The following is a 20,235-nucleotide window of genomic DNA, read 5'->3' on the forward strand; positions in this document are numbered from 1 at the left end:
TGCTCCCGTGACGGCTGCGTGCAGCGTGGTGTGCCGTGCACTTTGCTGGGCGGTTTGCAGCAACAGGACCTCCTTCTGGCCTCAGTATCAGATCGGGAAAAGGTTTTATGGCTTCACTGTCATCTTGCTTACTTCCACACCAACCTGAAAACTCCTGTGTCTGCACTGAAAAAGGTGCTGTCGTGTCTTTCATCAGTTTATTGGACACGGACTTGAAACACGTGACTTAGGATAACATAGGAATTCAGGCACTGATGATGCTGTAGGATACTCTTTTTCAAGTAAAAGTGTGATAGATTGCAATTCGTTTTACATACCCACTAATAACAATTTCACTGTTTCTCTAGAAATAAATATTTTACATCTATAAATCACTCATAAGCACTTTCTGTGGAAGTTAATTCAAGGCTTTACCATAAAAATCATTGCAGCAAAATGTTGTGAAGACAAAAACCAGGATGGCTCAGAACTGTGCACATTCATCTGACCATCAGAGGGACTTGTGTCATTAATATAATTTAGATTAATGGAATGTTGAGATTTCTGATCATTTCATAATTTTTTTTTTTTTTTTGCTTAAGGGCTTTTTGTGCTTTTGCTTTCTTATGTGCCTCTTTTATCACCATTAAGTTAAAAGAACAAAATACTGTCAGCACTGACTACACACCACCACTCAAGGTGTCAACATGCCTGTTTTGTGGTGAATAAAACTGGCTCAGGTGCTGGAATTGTCATGCTCGGTAGATGCCTTTTCTGTTTCCAGCTCACTGGAGCTCTCTAGCAGTGGCTTGTCAGTGTGCCACAGCATGTCTAACCATGGGGCCATGTCCCCATTCCTTGTCGTTGGAACAGGTGGAGGATATCACAGCGGTACACGAAGCTGCAATGTTACAGTTGGAAAATAACCACATAGTCGCCATAACAGTCCTGCAGGATGAGAATGACTGCAAGATTCAAGGTAAGCCGAAGACAACCCAATGCTGGTTGCTCTTTGCCACAGAGCTATTCCAGAGCAGGAATTAGCACTGTAGTGAGCTTCTGTAAGCCTGGATTTTCTTCCTCCAGAGCAGATGATATAAAAAATTTGTGCTGGTCTAGTGCTTTCACGGGGGGTGGACCACCAGGTTTGTGCTAGGGGTGAGGGAGAGATGTGTGCAGCAAGTGCGGCATCTAACTTGGACCTGACCCTATCTGAGGGGTCTCTGGGCCAAAAATAAGGCTTTCTCCATGGGTCACTGAACAGAGAGTCCGAACTCCACCTCCCTTCACATACAGACTTTTCTCAAGAGCCTAATCCTCGGGTGCTCAGGAGGCTGGAGCTCATTGAGCAATTCTGAATTTAGAGGCTAAATGCCTATGCTGCTTCTAAAAATAAGCCTCATCATTTTCAGTAGCAAAAGTCTGGCCATGCTGAGCAGACCAAAGCCACACACTGGTGCAAATTTGCACTGTTATCTTTATTTTGTGTTATGTTTTTTCCACATGATTTGATGCTGCAGACAGAGCTGTTTCCTCACTACCAGTTCAGTATTTTAATACATGTTTTGTACGTGCTTTAGCTGACATTTAACAATTATCTGTATCACCTCCCTCTTTTTTTTCTTTTTTTTTTTTTTTTTTTTACACATAAACGTGAGGGTCTAATTTTTAAATAGCTCTAGTAGGTTTTCCCACAACTTTCCCCAAACGAAGCCATATTGCTTAGCTCTGCACTGTGTCAATTTGAGTCACAGTCCAGAGAATAACATGAGCTGAGAAGAGTCTATTCCCCTCTCCTGGAGGCAGAGATGGTATCTGGCGTACCATTTTTGAATTATCATATACAGTTTTGGGGGAGAAAAAAAAAAAAAAAACCAACAACAAAAACAAAAAACAACTGTTCCTTTCTTGAGGATATTCTCATGTGTCCAATTTTTTGTTGGTATTTTCTGATGATCAAACGTGTCTGTGACTTATCAAGGCTCTGGTGGCCAGTTTGTGCTCCCTGCTGCTGGTGTGGGTATGAAATGCCCTCCTGTGTATGGAAAAGGCATTGCAGCAGCTGTGGGCTAGTGGGCTGTGCTGGGCACTAGAGCATTAGTCTTATTACTGCTGTTATTGTGGCTAGTGAGCAGTGGTTAGAGGGCAGAACCCCATGGGGCTGGGGGTAAAGACACAAAAAATAGTGTCTGTATACTAAAAAGGTAAGTGTTACTACTGTAATGAATGACAGTTTGATGTCATTGGTTTTGAGATTAAACTTTATTCCACTTTCATTATTAAAATTTTGGTTTTTCTTAAGCCCAGAGTGGGTTGTTCTAGTAGTGAAACCTTTCTTTGTGTAATATAGATAGAGGACTTTTTTATCTTCGGGCTCTGTCATTCTCACTAACAAATTAAACTTCACAGGTCATCTGCCACAGCTCCTGGAGAAGCAATGTCTTTTGCATTTTTGCATCCCGATTCCTGCCCCCCTTTCTCTATCTCCCCAAAGAAATTGCGACCTAAGCTTTTAAATATATTTAATTTTTAAATCTTTGATTTGGGGATACTCACTCTGAACTGGTAAATGACCTATTGTCAGGCTGACCTTTTTCAGATCAGAGCCCCTGGGAGCTGGGAATTCTGAGCAGTTCTGAAAAATCAGAATCTGGTCACGTAGAAATAGAGGTACCTGCAACCAGTGAAAGATCAGGAAATCCTGATCCTCAAAACAGTTCATCTAACATCACAGAGTATATATTACTGCCAGTTTCCTACTCAAACTCCATGACTTACAACTCCATCCCGAACTGCGCTCGGCTCACCAACATCTGTGCTCTCAGACCCTGGTTTGCTGGACTTCACTTAGCAATGTCATGTCTGTGTGTCTTCCCCAGAACTGAATACTGCTCACAGACTGGAAAAGGCACAATTAGAAGAGCATTTTGAAAAACTGCGGCTGTCACTCCAGGTTAGCAGTTTCATTATCTCCCACCCCTGTACTGATGCTGTGGAGCAGCCCCGTTGCCAGCTGCCAGCACACCAGGCTGTTGCTTCTTACTAGCTGCAGCGACTCTCGTCCTCTGCCTGTCCAAACGCGGATCTAGCAGCAAAGGTGCCCCCTCGAGTTTTCTCCTCCCTCTTGACCGGTTCAGCAAAATACTAACTACCTGAAAGAGAAGAGAGGGCAAACTTAAAGGGAGGCAAAGGCAGCTGGATAAAGCAAAGAAATGTCCTTTTGCCCCTGCTGGCTGCTGTTCCAGCACAAGGAGCAAAGCTGAGCCCTTCCCTGCGTGGTGGGGAGGGCTCCGGCACCTGCGGTGGCTGTGAGCATCACCTTGTCTGCACGGTACCCTCCAGCAGGCACCCCCGAGGCTCAGAAACTCTGACCTCCCCTTGCCTGGCCCTATGCCTGCGCTTTAAACTCTTCCCTGCTGCGTGAATGGGGGGGATTCAGTCCCACGTGGTGTAGACCCATCTCCACTCCCATCGGATGAGGGGTGCCCCAGGGCTGCCCCTGCTGTGCAGCCAGGCTGTGGCCAGCCAGGGTCAGCCCTGCACATCACATCTCCCACATCCCGCTATTTCACACCAAGTTCAAGATTATCTTGGCTTTTTCAATCTTTCTAATATGTCCATGCTGTTCTCACTCCCTAGATGGAAAAATCCGAAGGAGTGGGGGACAGAGGCGTGCCCCTGTGAATCCTGTGTGAACAAGTAAAGATGCCACACCAAATAATGCAAGCTCTGTTTGATTTCATAGGCAGAGATGAATTACAATTTTTAGAACTCCTGACTAGCACATACTCTTGCATGCAGCAACTGTCACTGCCTTCCTCATGTGGCTGTGACAGTTCGCGGCACGTCAGCAGTTTCGCAATAAGCACTGATGTAATGTTACAGCCAAGAAATTATGTGTAAGAAAAATAAGAATACCACTTTCACAGCAACTGTAGCTTTTACAGATGTTGTATATAGAGAGGTAACAGGAATGCCTTTGATGGTAACAGAAATATAATTGCTTAAAATAACATGCTGTTCCTGCGTATAGCCCTGAGATTAAATTATGATCTTTTAAATCCACACCACTAACTCATTGTTGCTTGTTACCATGTTGGAAGACTAGAAAGATGAAGGGAGCAAGGATGGGGTATCTAGTGCTCCATTCAGACTCCAGGGACTGCACAAATGATCTTTTTCACATCTGTGATATAAATACCAGCTCTCTTAAGGAAGGACGCGTTCATTCTCATGCAGACCAAGGTGATGGGGTGATTTAACATCAAAGACATTTCAGGAACTAGCACTAGCCAGTGTCAGCCAGTGCAGGTGCCGCAGGGATTTCAGCTTTCCTTGAGGCATTGGGTTGGCAAAAACCCCACTGTATGTTCAAGTGGCCTTACATAAAAAATAACACTTTGCAGGGGCTTCTAAGCCTTGTTCAGCTCCCCTGGTAGTTTCACCGTGCAGATTGACTTGTACCAATGTAAGAGGGGTCATAAGATGGTTGGTGTGTTCACTGGTGTGTCTCCCCTCCAGGACCAGATAGACACCCTCACCTTCCAGAACCAATCTCTTAAGGCCAAAGCAGATCGATTTGAAGAGGCTCTGAAGAAAAATACCGAAGAACAACTGAAGGTAGAATGGCAACTATAACTATAACTCGTCATCGGGATATGTGTTTCTCAGTATATCTCATCGTGAGATTCAGTGAATAGCAATGGGATCTTTTCCCCAGGGACTGGGGGACAGATCTCAACCAAGACCCCAAATCTTGAGCTCTGAGGAAGAGTCAAAAATCTTAGCCTAGGTCCATCATTTTCTGATATTACTTCTTTTCCTTTATTCTTTCCCTCAGGATTTGTAGCTCTGATCTGACAACATTTTATTACCTCCATCTAGCATGTTCCTACTGCTGTCTATTCTTCTTTCCCTTCTTTCTCTCTCTCTTTCTCTTTGCTTTCTGTCTTTTCACATTTAAGTTTCTTCTTTTGTGCCTTCTGAACCAAATTCTTTGATATCCTCTGTATTCCCCCATTTTTTTCTGGACTTGCAGGGGATAGCCCTGTTATACGAAGGATTTATTCAACTGCTGTCTATTGGGGTCATGCTGTTTATTTACAGTGTGGAAGTAAATATACACTGCAGTTATTTATCTGAAACGACAAAACCCTGAAATGACCCTCTAAAAAGAGTTTTCTTTTAACTTGAAGCATTTCAGCATGTTTGCAGCACAACCCCATGGGCAGCCGTGACAACATGACAGAGGGGACAGAATGAAAATAATGGGGTGAGCAAGGGCCTCAGTGAGTTTTTCGGTGAGAGAACTCCATCCGAAAGGAGTGCAAATGTCTGAAACAGGCTTGGCCATAGGAAACAGGTAGCACCAGTCCCTCTCCACCTCTGCTGCAGTATTTCGTTTACATGAAAGGACAAATTCTGCTGTGTCACAGCGATGTTAATGCCAAGTACCACCAGCCAGTTCACTGGAGTGAATTACACTGGAAAAAATCCAGAACAACTTCAGTCAGTGACAGTATTTCATCAGTGTAATTCAGAGCACATCTTTTGCCCATGAGTTGAGCCCTAGTATCCCCTACATCTGAAGTTCTTAAGCAGAGGAGGAACTTTTCCCCACTAGATCTGATCTTTGTTAACAAGTGCTGTGATGTAGTGGTGCAGGCAAGGCAGAACACTGTGGTTTTCACCTCCAGTCCCCTTGCTACTTCCCTCAGTTTCATGTTTGCATTTCTCCCAAGTCAAAATCCCTGCACAATCATAAACAGCTCATGCAGTTCCCAAGCTATGAGTAAGAATGAGGTTGTTGAACAACCTGGCATCCCACCCTTCTAGCCATGAGGCTGGTCAAAAGAAAGGTACCATTGGCTATTCAACCAAAGAGATGTTCTAGGAGAGACTATCAGGGTTTGGATGGGCTGTGGAGGCCCAGATCCAGGTGGTTTCCACATCACTGAGATTCCTAAACCACTGGGTGCATTGAGGAAACTATCTCCTGACTGAAGATGCATTTATGGATGACAGATATCCAAATCACTGCTGTATTTCCTAGATTGTACGAGCTCCATATCTGCACTTAGAAAAAGATCTGAAGAGCTTAAAACATGTTCTGGAAATGAAGAACCATCAGATTCACCAACAGGAGAAGATGATTATGGAGCTAGAAAAACAGGTGGGTTGTCATTTTTCCTGCAGAGGAGATATCACAGAAGTAATAAAATTTGGTTACAGCAGGTAGACTTATAAGGAGTGAGAAAACACATGAAGTTGGGGCAAGAAGTTTCATAAATGGCTATATATTCTGTTGTCCAAGACAGTCCAAGAGGTTCATAAATTGCTATATATTCTGTTGTTCCACTGTCAGCCTACATAGCTGCTTCTACTATACCATGTCTCAGGTTTTCACTCAGAAAGTGGGATCTTTTCCCAACCCTTCACTCTCTCATAATACCCTGGATTTCTCCCACACTTCTGTTGATTTGTATTGCTTTTTCATGCTATACCTGCTCAGCCTGTTACATTAGACAGCAAGGTCAGTGGTGTAGAAAGAATGGAGAAAGGGGAACTTGGTGGTAATCCAGGGCTTAATTTTGTACACCAGTCTGCACCATGCAGCCCTACAGGAGTCAGGTAATAATTTAGGGCTGGAGAGGGCAAGTGGAGGAAGATCAAGCCACGTGAGTCTGCTGCTGCTCATGCAGGCATTTACAGAGCTCCCAGACACAAGTATGAATTAGCAATATTCATCAAGCAGTCCCCAGGAAGGCTTACACTAGGAAAGCTCTCTCCAACCCTAAAGCAATGCTTTTCTGCAGCCTACACTGATTTCTCATCCTTTGCTTGTGGGGGTCCTTAACAAAGAGCTCCCCAGTTGACCATCAATTAAATTTTTTATTGGAAAGGGGATTCATTTTGCAAGGCATAACCTACAGTGACAGTGAACGTATAATGTGGTGACAGGATGAGACACTACCTCAGCTGGGGAGCTGGGACAGCTGGTTCAGCACAGCATTCAGCAAGATTTGTTTCCATTTACAGGGAAATTTGAGAACTCTGATTATTATTTTGCTGAGCAGATGCTTGTGTAAGTGGATGTAGAGAAAAGTGCCTCTTTACAACTGAGGCTTGTTAACTGTGCTCCTTCCAACACGCTGCTCCTGGAGCTAAGCCAGCATCTGAAAGCATGCACTGTACTGTTATACAGAGAAAAAAAAAAAAAAAAAAAGCCCAAACAACAGCCTACATAGTTCTTCATCATTTAGATGCTTTTGCTAATTAACCACATACGAGCACACAGTCCTGCTCTTGCCCTCTATCACAGTAAAACACTGGGTCTATTGTGGTCCGAAAGCACAACTGCTTTCTATTTAAAGATCTGGCTTTGTAAGTGCCAGAACATCTACAGGGCATCTCCAAATGCTCTGAAAGACGAGGTGCCTCATAAGGGAGCAGAAGGGCATTTCAACTACAGGGTCAGGCTTGGCTCCTTGTCTACTGGAAGGGAGGCTGGGAATGAAGGTGGGAGGAGAGGACTGGTGTAAGGTGAGGGTTGCAGTGAAAAGGGAAGGAGATGCACAGGTCTTCTCCCATGCTTCATGCTGGCATAGCTACCACTTATTAAAATTATTGAGGAAGCAGAAAGGGTGCCCATGGTGGTGATTCCTCCTTCAGATCATTTCAAAATAGGGCGAGAATCCTTATTCTGTTCTAACAAAATATGCTGGGATAGGCCAGAATATCTGAGAATCAGGAGTATCCCTTAGGGTTACCTGTGTAGACCGGAAACCATGGCATAAAACTGATGCCGCCGCCATAAAGTGTAAATTATTGCTAACTCCAGTGCATAATATTTTGGTTCTTTATAAAAGGTTGGGAAATTCAACAACCGAGCTCACATGGAGATAAGGTTACACTGTAGTATCTTGTTTTCTTCCAAAAGTGTTAAATTCAGCAAAATTCAAACTGGTGGAAAACCAAGAACAGAGGTGATAAAGTATGTCAAATTCCAAACCTGGGAAAAATAGGGCATCTGAGGCTGTGGTACATGACTATAAACATCTTACTGATGTCTAATACACTGCTGTTGACATTCTCAAACTCTATCCTTGAACTGTCCTGGGTAAAAGCTACCTATGCTTGCAATAGGATTAATTTCACTTAATTGTAGCTTAAAGTTAAACGTCTAGTTTTAGCCCGTCTTTTAAGCCAACACTGTCAGCAGTGGAGAGCAGTGACTCCAAAGGGCAGCCCACCTCATGTGAATGCAGCAGCAGGCTAAGGCTGCTGCTGGGCCTTATCTGCCCTGATGGGTAACTCTTTCCTCCCCATTACTTGGGAATCATGATCCTAGAGGTTGGACACCAGACATTTCTGTTCGATGAGGTTAGCTGAGCTGGATGATGCACATCATACCACCCTGCACTCCTCCTTCATCGCTAGACTGCTCACTCCTGCCACAATGCCCTTTCCACGGTGGACGTGCCCACGCACCCCGAGTGCCACCAGCTCCCTGTCCAGGAACAACGACTGGTAACACTGGCTCTTGAGGGGTGAAAGTTGTGGGGGCACCGCCGAGGAAGATGTTATATTTGTGCTGGACAAGTCTAAGACCCTCCTCCTCCTCAGTTAGAAGTGAGGGCTAGCTGAGCTCTTCCCCTGCTCAATGTTCTGCTGACCACCTCACTTACTTCACCAATATGATGTGGTATGAGTCAGACATTAAGTCTCAGATGCAGTCAAGATGACCACCTCCATCTATCCTCAAATTTTAGAATTTGCTCTAGGGACAAATAAAGATAAAGAACAAGTTTTCTTGGATCATGTGTTGGGCTTTCTTCAGACTAAACAAACCTTCTTTTGTTGCAGGCTGAGAAAAATTTAAAACTGGAAGAAAAAATCACCATGCTACAACAGCAGAACGAAGAACTCAGAGCCAGGATTGAGCAAAATACTGTCATAACAAGGTTTGTGCTGATATTTGCAATCTGTCTGAGCTTGAAAGGAAACTGCAGATCTTAACTGCCCAAGGCTGACACTTATTTCAGAAGGGGAAAAGCTTATTTCCTCCTGAAAGCATATTGGAGTCCTGATGTGCTTGTTTTATTAAAAAAAATCCTTTTTATATCAGGGTTTGCTTACTTTAACATAAGGAAGGCCACACATCTGTCTGTGTACTTCCATGATTTTGACTTGCTGCTGAGAGCAAAGTTACCAGTGGCTTCTGGTCTCAGTGTCAGTGCCCTGAGACCCATTAGTCACTGGGTAACAAGGATGGGAAATGGGGCAGTTTCAGGACAGACATCCTAAGGATGCCACTATCACCCAGGCAGGGTCATCCTTTGTGTGGGTTTTTTCATCTGCACTGTCTGTTTGTACCCTTGTCACAACCTGACAAGGGTGACAAGGCTCCCTCTGTTAGATGATATAGAAATAGAGAAGGGTAGGACAGTCCTCATCCCAGAGAGTTTATAGTCTGCTCTTAAGGCAAGAGACTGCAGCTGGAGCCAGGCAGAAGGGATACCAGGGAACGATGCGAGAGCTGAACTGGTCCCAACACACCAGCTGCCTACCTGTCATTGTTTCCAGAAATTATTCCATTGGCCTAAAATTTAATTTTTAGCTGAGCTTTTAAAGCTTCAGCATCTCTTCTCTGAATTAATATTAGGTTTTGTCTTTCTAGTGTCTCCTTTATTAAAGATTCAGCCTTTAAAAGTTGTCTCCTGCACGTAGATATTTTAAAAAGGCAGCGTTGCCTGTCCTCACATTCAGATTGGCATGAGGATTACGTTTCTTACTGATTGTAAATACCTGCAGCACACGTGTCGCTGTCTGAGGTGGGTGTCCACGGCCTTTCTGTGCTTGGGGAGGAAAACCAGGAATTTTGAAGGTCCGATTCGCCAGACCGGTTTGAGACGCCTGCTTTTGGGCTGGCTGGCTGAACTGCGGACTGGAAGTGGCTGTCTGTCCTGCACACCTGTGACAGCAGCCAGGGTGCCTGGTTGGGTGTTGGGCATCTCTGCCCTGCAGCTGCCTGTCTCTGCTGGGCGAAGGCACCCCCTGCTCCCTGCCCGCCCCCGGCTGCGGCGCTCCGCTTCTTGCCTGTAACTACGCATGTGCTAGTTTTGAAGGACACCTTTTGGAAGAAATTCTGAATTTGAGGTCAGCCTGGAAAGTCAAACAGAGGACAGTCATTTTCCACAGTAACGGCTTGGGGACAGCTATAGGGGACAGTGTCAGCTAGGGCTTTAAAGTCAGAGCGATTAAAATATGCGTTATTCTGGCAGCGGTAGCCACCCTAACTGCTCATTTCTGTTGTACTGGCAGTGCCTGGGAAGCGCACCCTGAACGAGCTCAGGGAGCTGCTCTTCCTGGGGAACAGGACAAATTAGAGCTCTTTCTGCCGATTTGCAGTTTGAGTGCCCGCACCACTGCGTCAGCCCAGCAGCAGTGAGGGGAGGAAGGGGAGCAGGAGGGACGGGAGGCAGAGCAAAGCCAGCCTTTGCAACACGGCCAGGAGGGGAGTGCCAGAGGCATCTGGGGGGGCTGAAGGGTGCACCACAGAGAGATTTCCATGATTGCCAAGGGCAGGTACAGAGGAAGGGAGAAGAGCCTTGCCAGGTAGATCATGTACCAGCTTTGCACATAGGAGCTCCACAGAGCCTCTGCTGGGACTTCCCCAAGCACTTGAATAAATGATCTGATTTCTCAGTATCTCAGATTGTCCCTCCAAATCAAGCAGCATCTTTTTGGTCCTTTGGACTGGGGATGTTTGAGGAGTGGTAGTTTCCAGCGCCCTAGAGATGAAGATGACCAGGAGGGTGTTTGGTCTCTGTTGGCATAGCCCAGGCACCTACTGACCTCTGGACCTTTTGGGAGAGGCTCTAACGTGAGTCGAGGGCATGACTCAAGCATCTTCTCCTGTATCCCTATCAGGTCAATGTGCCCCTGCAGACCTCTGGTTTTACGGCTGTGATTTGTAAGAGATGCTTAAATTGTCGGGAGGCTGGCAGAGAGACACAGCTGGTCTTAAGTCTGCAGTGCTGGGGATAAATGTTTCCCCAGATGGGTTAGGTCCAAGATTGGAACACTTACCTCAGGGTACAGACTTCTGTAGTGAGAACACATTTGCTTTTACATTGCCTCTTTTCCTTCTTCTGCCTGAACGATGAAGAAGGGCTGAATGGGCACCTGTATCTTTTATAAGCACTGACGCTGCATCTGTCCATCTCCTCGTGGCGCAGCAGAGGCAGGTCCAGGTTTGCTGAGCTGAAGCAGAAGGCTTTGCTGAAGGGTGCCGACACTGCTGGCTGTGCAAGCTGCCTCTGTCTCTGGGTGGCGTGAAGCCGGCTCTGCCTGTGTCCAGTCACACCACGTCGGGTGACACAATGTGAATCCCCAGCACAATGTGCACTGAGGCTAAGATAAGCAGCACAACAACCAGCAGCTCCTTTCTCTAACTGCGTGCCAAAGCAGGTCTCTCTGGAGGACATGTCTACACGCTGCACGGCGTGTTCACAGGCACTTGGCTCTTTTCTGCTCAAACATCTCCCGACTTGCCTGCAGATCGTGCGCATAACTTGCAGCCTGCCTCTGCCAGCAGTCTGCAGTGTGCATTAGTGACTCAAAGTCTGCTGTGTGAGAGGCTCCAGAGGACACTGCTATCATGCATCCTAAATTACGTCTAGCAAGCAGCATTAAGCCTCCAACGTAAAGGAGGCTGTTACGCGCTGATGGGCTGTGCTTGCCTCCTGCCCAAGCACTGTCTTTAGCAGAGGAGGGAGCCGAGACCTTCACCGTGCTCTGAGGTGTGTTCTGGTGGGACTAGTCTGTTCCCAATACCCAGCTGAGCTTTACCAGCTGGTCACACACTAAGAGCCACACAAAGGCAGGGAAGGCTTGTGCTTTTTATTTTTTTTTCCTCAGCGAATGCTGGCTGGAAAAGGATGTAGTGGGGTTTTGTGTATAACTTTTATGGCCTGTCTTGTTAGACATGCAGAAGTAATTCCATACATAATAATAGGTTTCCTATGGAGTTATTTCTTCAGGTTGAGCTCCCATGTGGACTTTATCATGCCTGTTAGACCATGAGCTCATGCCACAGCTTGTTCCCCAATGGAACTGTGAATAAGATTTTCCACCTCTACCAGGCAAGCAGCTTTCTAAAAACTCCTGCTAACCTGTGTCTTTTAGTCCTTCAGCTCCTCTAGCCACTGCTTCCTGGTTCAAAACTTTCAGGGAGTGGGAGAAGAACAGACATTCATGATGACACCTGAGCTCCATTTCTGTAGGAACCGAGGCTAAAAAAGCAGAAATTATTTAAAACCATTTTTAAAAAAACAGAAATGTCCAACACCACCCTCTCAGAAACTTCTGATGACACAAAGAGGGTGGACCATCAGTCCACGATGTCTTATATGGGCCTCAGGCTATACCCCGAGAAGGAGTGCAGAATTTCATGTGTGCATCCAAAATCCATACCCAGCTGCTGCTGAACCCTGGAAATACCTAGGGGGAAAGTTAGGTGCCTCCCTGTTTATTTCTATAAAATCCTAAATTGCCTGTAAATCTGGTTAGGTACAGGCCCAGAGCTGCCCCAGGCTGATCACATCAGAACCTGGCTCCTGCCCAAGCATAATGGGGCTGCAGAAGCCAGGTGTTCCTGCATGCATCCTTTGGGATAGTAGTGTTGCCAGCACATGCCCAAAACACATTTCTATCAGGTGCCTGCACTGTCCCATTTCTTTTAAAACCAGTCACCTGGTTAGATGGGAGCAGACTCGCTGAGGTTGTGGTGCCCATAGGACGTTTCCATGGCCCACCTCCCAAAAAGCCATCAGGCTGTGGGACATTCTAGAGAATACACCTCCCTGGTCCTTGCTGGTGAAGTTTCCCTGGTGTTGCAGTCAAGAATGGAGGGTTTGTTAGGATCAAGGAGGAAGGAGCTGGAGAAGGACCCATAGTCTCCTGACAGAGGAGAGGGAAGGCCTCAAAGCTGAGCTGCGTCAGGACATCAGCTGAAATGGGGAGCATGGGGAGTGCAGGCTCCTGCCCCTTTGTGTGCAGTAGCAGCTGGCTGGAAGAGCCAGGGATGTAACTGCTCTCCCTCAGCTCTTTGCTCTTGCTCTGCCACTCCACAATTGCTCTCTTACTCGTGGCACAGCTTTGGTGGGAGGGTTGAGAAATAAGAGTGAGAGTTACAGCTGCCCATGGAGTTGGGACTTTGAATTTTTGTCCTCAGTCAGAAAACCCAGGACTATCCCCCTCTGGGGACTGCTCTAGCTGCTGTGCTGCTCTGGACAAAATGGGGCTTCATTGCATGAATCTCTGGGTTGTGAAATACCATAGGGCAAAGATGGCTGGAGCCAGGCATTGAAGCTGGGGAGAAAGTGGGATTTAAGGAGCCCACCTGAACTTTGTGTTGCTTATTGGTTATCCTGCAAAAGTGCCATTGCTGGGGCAGGCCACGTTGGGTTGATCTCTGAAGCCCCTTGTCTTCTTGGTGCAGGAACAGAAGCCCTGGTCAAAGGGTGGCATGTGCAGGGACCACAAGTGCCCGCTGACCCAGAGCTCTGGGCTCCATCTGGGAGAGGGTTTGGCTCCATGGAGGTTTATGGGCACATTCCCAGGTAGAAACTGCTGTGTCAGTGAACAGGTTGTGCAAACAGAGGCCACAGCTCTGTGCCAGGCACCTGCTTCCTTCATGTGCTGAGTGAGGTCCCACCACCCTGATCATCTTCATTGCATGGTAGCTCTCAGCGGGGGGACAAAACCAACTCAACCACAAGCAAATGCTGATGAGAAGAGGATGTCTGAAACCATTAGGCCTACTTACATCCCCAAGATAATTATCTGGGGCCAGCTCTGAAGTCTTCTCCGAACACCAGTGGCCAAGGCTTGGTATGAGTGTGGGACTGGCATGGAGCTGGTGTGCTCTGCAGTCCTGGTTGCCCACCATGGGGACTGGTGGGGTTCTCTCCAGCTCCCACACTGCTTCACAAACCCATACCCTCTGAGAGAAGACCAGCACTGGGGGAGGGTGAGTTCCCACCTGTGCTTTATCTCAGCATAAATTTCCAGTTATCCTCTGCACCCCCTCTTGCCCATGAGTGGAAAATCCTGTTCCCACAGTGCACTGCAGCCTTACAGATTTGCTACTTCCAAATATACAATGATAAAGAAAGAGATATGCTAATTTTTTCTTTTAGGAATTTCCGATTTTTACTCTGTTGTCTGTATGAGAAAATGGCCATTTCTGAAGTGTCTGGAGTATGTGCTCAATGCACAAAGCCCTTGACGCATTTGCATGCCATCCCCGTTGCTGATGGTTGCATGAGACCAGGGAGGAAGGCTGGGGATCACTCCATCTAAGCTTTGGCAGCTGAGCTGCCTCTGAGAGGTGTAGAACAAAGACACGGGCACATCTGGAGGCAGATCCAGATGTTGGGGGGCAGCTGTGACTTGTCTGGCCGACCTGGGGACAGATGTACCCCGGCTTGGGCAGCTCAGTTGCAGCCCTGGGGCAGGGGATGGGATGGGTTGGGATGGGATGAGATGGGATGGGATGGGATGGGATGGGATGGGGGGAGGTGCTCAGGGTCCTGCCTGTCCCTGTCCCTTGTGCAGCGCTGGCTGTGTCAGTGCCATCATCTTCGCACTGCTGTGCCTCACATGTTGTCCTGCTTCCCTCTCCAGGCAATTGTCAGAGGAGAATGCTAACCTTCAAGAATACGTTGAGAAAGAAGTGGAGGAGAAGAAGAAGCTGAGCAGGACTAATGAAGAACTCCTCTGGAAGCTGCAGGAGGGAGATGCCGTGAGCCCGGTGAAACTCCCACCCACATCATCCACTCCTTTTTATCGCTGCTCGTCAGGGAACTCCTCTCCAGCAAAAGTCAGAACCTTGCGGCGATGATTCAGCACCTGCGCGCTGAAGGTCCCCTGCCTTTTATGCATTATCCAACCTGCTAAATGTTACCATCCAAGGGAGTATTACCACCAACAGGCGCCCAGGGTTCGTGGCTGCAAGCATGCTCAGTAGCTGCATAGCTTTACACTAGGCAGAGTACTCTTATAGTCCCCATATAGGAGCTCTTGGTTCTGACGTGTTGATTAGGGTAGCAAAAAAGATAGCAAAAAGCTAGGGCAACAGAAAGTTAGGATAGCAAAACATATAGTTTGATGTGTGAACATTTTGACTATGGTTAGAGCCCAAAGTTGGAGAATACTATATTAACAGTTCATCAGAATGAACTTTTGCTGCAGTATTTCAGGTTAGTAACAAATACAGTTCAAGTTGTGAATATTTCTGTATATGTGTCTGTGTTTATATACATGTATGTATTGTACCTTTATACCTATATATAGACGCACACACATATATATGTAGTTGAAGATGTTCTGAATCGCATTTTTTTATATTATTGGATACTACTAAGTGCTGATATATTTTCATTACAGTCAGCAGTTTTCTAACTCGTGCCTAAGACTTGTATCTAAACGAAATGCATTTCTGTTTAGCCTCCCAGGAATATTTATACCCAACCTAGAAGAAAGTTACACAGAAGTAGAAGCGCCTTCCAAATGACCACCAAGTGGTACTCTATGTAACATGAACACCAGCGACTCTGAAATCCTGAGACATTACTGCCTTCAAAACTGTCACTTTTGCATTGAACACCAGATAAGATACGCATACCATTCACTGCTTTTTAGCTCTTAGCATCAATATTGTAAGTGGAGATAGGCTAGTGATGAGAAACCTGAGGGTTTTAGCAAATTTGGTAGCGGTTACTGGTTAAACGTGTTTCAATTTTAGTGTCTTTAAATCCTAGTTAGATCTTATCTTGTTTTACCTCGTCCTGGTTTGGATACTATCAAAATCTCTGGTTGTAGGTTCCTGTCCATTTTGGTTTATTTCAAGTCCCATAAGCGAGAAGGAGGAAATAAGTTGTTCATCCTTGACCTTTGCTGGCCAAGAGGTTTCCAGTATTAGGATGAGATACCAGGCTAGGGCTCTAGCCTCTTCCCATCTGAAACACCAAGTAGAGCACAGCGGACTACATGGGCACAAATGACGTCAGAATTTCCTTCCTTTCACCTAGATATACTATTTCACATTGCTAAAGCTTACCCAAAGTTACAGAGCACTTTTAAGATTCATGGCCAGGAGTGGCTAAACTACCTTTAACTTCTCTGCCTGGAAGCAAAAAAAATCACCCAGGTGTGGTGTGACCCCCCCACACTCTTGGGGGTGGTGAGGCCAAGGAGTGACTGGGGTGGGACGGGCTGCAGGGCCCTCGTGGGCACCGTTAGCAAGAAAAAAACCCCACATCCCTGAGCATAATTAAAAAAAAAAAAAAAAAAAAAAGAGAGACCTTTTCTATCCAGCCTGGGTCAGAGAGCCTGTGTGCATTCCTGCTCTGAGCACCAGGGGCAAAGTAAGCAGGAGACAGTACGTGCAGCAAATCCCACCCGGCTGTGCGGTGGCACCGGCACACCCTGCGTGAGCAGGGGTGGGATTTGGGATTGCACAGCCCTGACACACACCTCGGATGGGAGCTGTGCTTCAGCCTTCCTGGGAAGTACTCAGGACTCACAGACTGAAGCTTAGATGCACGTCCAATCACCATCAAAGCATCTGTGGCCTGTTCCACAGCGTTAAAAAAAAAAAGAAAAAGCTGATTTTTTTTTTTCCCCTCCTTTTTAGAGAGATTTATTTTCATAGCAGCTTTTGCATGATACTGTGATACTGAGTAAATTGAGCATCTTGTTAGAATAGATCGTGCCTCACCAACTACTACTGTTGAAATACATTACTAGATTTTAGTGTGTCCAGCAAGTACAAACTGAAAGTAAGAGATATCTAGCACACACATGTGCACAAAGCCCCTTCTTGCCGAGTACAATTTTAATAACTTTCATACTTGCTAAATGCACAGATACCTGCCATACCTACTGCATTGTCATGTTTCATCCCACCTATACAATTCTGATACTATGAGATCATAGGATGATTTGGGTTAGAAGGGACCTCTAAAGACCACCTAGTCCAATGCCCCTGCCATGGGCAGGGACATCTTCAACCAGACCAGGTTGCCCAGAGCCCCATCCAACCTGACCTGGAACGCTTCCAGGGATGAGGCATCCACAACTTCTATGGGCAACCTGTCTCAGTGCCTCACCACCCGCATTGCAAAGAATTTCTTCTTCACGTCCAATCTAATCCTACCCTGTTTCAGTTTAAAACCATTGCCCCCCGGCAAAAAGTCTCTCTCAATCTTTCTTATAGGTCCCCTTTAAGTACTGGAAGGCCACAATAAGGTCTCCCTGGAACCTTCTCTTCTCCAGGCTGAACATCCTCAGCTCTCAGCCTTTCCCCACAGGAGAGGTGCTCCATCCCTCTGACCATTTTTGTGGCCCTCCTCTGGGCCCATTCTAAGAGGCCCACGTCTTTTCTCTGCCAAGCATAGGTGAAGTCTCACCAGAGCAGCGTAGAGAGGAAGAATCACCTCCCTTGACCTCCTGGCCATGCCTCCATCTCTTGATGCCGCCCAGGATACGGTTGGCTTTCTGAGCTGTAGGTGCACATTGATGGCTCATGTCCAGTTTTCATCCACCTGTATCTGCAAGTTCTCCACAGGGCTGTTCTCAGTCTCTTCATCTCCCAGCTTGTACTGATACTAAGGGTTGCCCCAGTCCACGTGCAGGACCTTGCACTTGGCCTTGTTGAACTTCATGGGCCCAGCCCTCACGCCTGTCCGGGTCCCTCTGGATGCCATCCCTGCCCTCCAGCGTGTCAACCGCACCGCTCATCTTGGTGTCACCTGCAAACTCGCTGAGGGTGCACTCAATCCCACTGTCTGTTGTTGATGAAGGCATTAAATAGTATTGGTGCCAGTACGGGCCCTTGAGGGACGCCACTGGTTACTGATCTCCATTTGGACTCTGAGCAGTTGACCGCAACTCTTCGGATGCCGCCATCCAGTCAGTTCCATACCCAACATCCATCTAACAAACCTGTATCTCCCCAATTTAGCAACAAGGATGTTGTGTGGGACTGTGTCAGAGTTACAGAAGTCCATGACATCAGGTGCTCATCCCTCATCCACCAGTGCAGTCACACCATCACAGAAGGCCAGCAGATTAGTCAGGCTGACTTGTCAGTAGTTTCTGGGGTCCTCCTTTTTAAGCTTTTTAAAAATGGGTGAGGTGATACAACCAGAGTTGTTACCGTGATGCTAATCTAAACTTTTCCATGCTAAACACACTAGAGCATATTATTGGCCAGGGACGGGCTGGCTGAGACCATCCTTTTATAATTTATTAATTTCCCTCTATTTCTGGTGCTTTCCTTATCACTTTGTTGGTTTAAATTCATATGCAAGAGATGCTTCCAGCAGTGAATTGGGAGTGGGGCTTTTACGGTGGGAAAACTGGGACCTATCCCCAGTTCCACCATCATTTGGTATCATTGCCAAACCCTTTCCCATCTAATTTTTGCCTCCCAATCCTGCCTCTCACTGGATTCTTCCCTGGCATGGCCTCTGGGGCCTGCCCGATGGCTAGCAAAGCTGCAGGAAGTTTTGCCTGACCAGAAGGGACTCAGCAACCCATCCCTGCGGGGGTGCGAAGGATGGTTCCTTCTGGTGCAAGCCCAGAAACATGGACTTTTTTCCCCAAAAAAAGAGTTATTCCTTTTTTTTCTGCTCTTCCTCTGTCCTGCCCCTCCTTGCCTCTGCGTGCCGGAGTAGGTGTGAAGCAAAAGCCCATGTTCCTTGGGCAGTGGGAGGAAGGGAGCAGCCCGAGTGGGGCAGCCGTTCCCGGGGGATGAAGATCCCCGAGCGCCTGGCCAAGCCGGTGACCCCTGCTCTTGCCAGGGAGCTGTGACCGTGCCAAGTGACCTTGGTATTCCCAGCAGTGTGGGGGACACATCTCTAGCCCTCGCTCCCCAGCCATCCCTGCTCAAAGGCAAGCAAGGGGAAGCTTTTGCTTTCGGGTGGCTGGAGACTTCCCGAATGCCACGGTCACCGCCGGGGCTTTCCCGTTTGGCAGGGTAGGGTGGCCTCTGGCAGGAGAGGGAACGCAGCCTGCGCTAAGCAGAAAAAGGGTTTCAGTGCCCCTATGTCTTTAAAAAGAAGCCATTTGCTTTGGTTAATCTTTATTCAGTGCAGAAGGCTGCAGCGGCAATAAAACCCACTGCTGTGAAGGGGCTCGAGGCCGGCACGAGGAGCAAGCAACAGCCGTGGGAGAGCTGGCAGTGAGCTGGGGGGGCATGGAATACTGGAGGAAAACTCTCCTTTCCTGCAGGAAAGTGCCACCTGGCCCTGTTGGGATGGCTCCTCATGTGGCTGCCGGCACAGAGGGGTTAACTCGGCCGATGCACAGCGGCAAAGGCTTGTGGTGGTGGCAGGCAGGGTGAGGGGAGGAAAGGAAAAACTATCAAGTGCAAAATCAGGTATTTTATGTCTCTGCACTGATGGTGGTTGTGTCCCATGGACACGCTGAGGAGCCTCTGTACAGTTTCCCATGCAGCAGGAGTTCTGTGGTGCCGTTTACTATGTGGCTAATGATTACAGGAAGAGTTTGTATTATTTCAGTTATGATGTACAGATAAGTGTAATATATTCCTGATAATAAATACATGCGCCAGCGCACATATGGGCCGACGCATACGAACCAGGGCGTCCCGCAGTGTTTTCTGCATGTCTGTGCACACAGAAACTGGAATAAATGGAAAACAAAGCAAAACCCCATTAAAGGGTTACCCCATTATGGTAAAGACTGATGCTAGACAGCCATTAGCCTCCCAGCTGCGGGGCTGGTAGGGTTGGGTTACCTGGCTATGGTTTACATGTTATGAAATAGAGAAAAATCCCATGGATTCATTTTCTAAGCGTCCTTCCTGTATGGCTGGGGCTCCCGGGAGACCAGGGATCGTGGTCTGCAAGGATTTCATTACGGCGATATGCTTCAGCACGCGGTAAGGGGAACATTTCTGGTGGTGGTTCAGGCACGGCAGCAAACAAGCACGCTCTGTGACACGGCGGTCACCCACATTTCAACGCCTCCTCCCCTCTCCCTGCCCTCCCACTGAGGGCACCCAGTGCCCCAAGCTTTGTCACAAGGATTAAAAAGGGGCCAGGGCACGTCCCACCTCAGGAATGTGCCCGATAATGTCCTCATGAAAGATTTCCTACCAGGCCCCTGGCTCCCTTAGCACAGATGGAGCCGTGGGAAGGACCAGGATTGAGGAGAAGGAAA

General features: G+C 47.2%; 1 protein-coding gene across 8 annotated transcripts in view; it reads left to right on the top strand.

The window, feature by feature from the left end:
- Positions 1-19,650, top strand: part of MTUS2 (microtubule associated scaffold protein 2) — a 322,948-nt gene extending 303,298 nt beyond the window's left edge. For all 8 annotated transcript variants that reach the window (XM_032982805.2, XM_032982803.2, XM_032982802.2 and 5 more), the window contains 6 exons: positions 853-958; positions 2,859-2,932; positions 4,501-4,599; positions 6,032-6,151; positions 8,845-8,942; positions 14,671-19,650. In XM_032982805.2, coding sequence (XP_032838696.2) covers positions 853-958; positions 2,859-2,932; positions 4,501-4,599; positions 6,032-6,151; positions 8,845-8,942; positions 14,671-14,887 — 714 coding nt within the window. In that variant the 3' untranslated portion in view covers positions 14,888-19,650. The remainder of the gene's footprint in view (positions 1-852; positions 959-2,858; positions 2,933-4,500; positions 4,600-6,031; positions 6,152-8,844; positions 8,943-14,670) is intronic.
- Positions 19,651-20,235: the final 585 nt, after the last annotated feature.

This window comes from Tyto alba, unplaced genomic scaffold (genome assembly GCF_018691265.1).
Source record: "Tyto alba isolate M040663 unplaced genomic scaffold, T.alba_DEE_v4.0 Super-Scaffold_2, whole genome shotgun sequence".
In the NCBI taxonomy this organism is placed as follows: domain Eukaryota; kingdom Metazoa; phylum Chordata; class Aves; order Strigiformes; family Tytonidae; genus Tyto; species Tyto alba.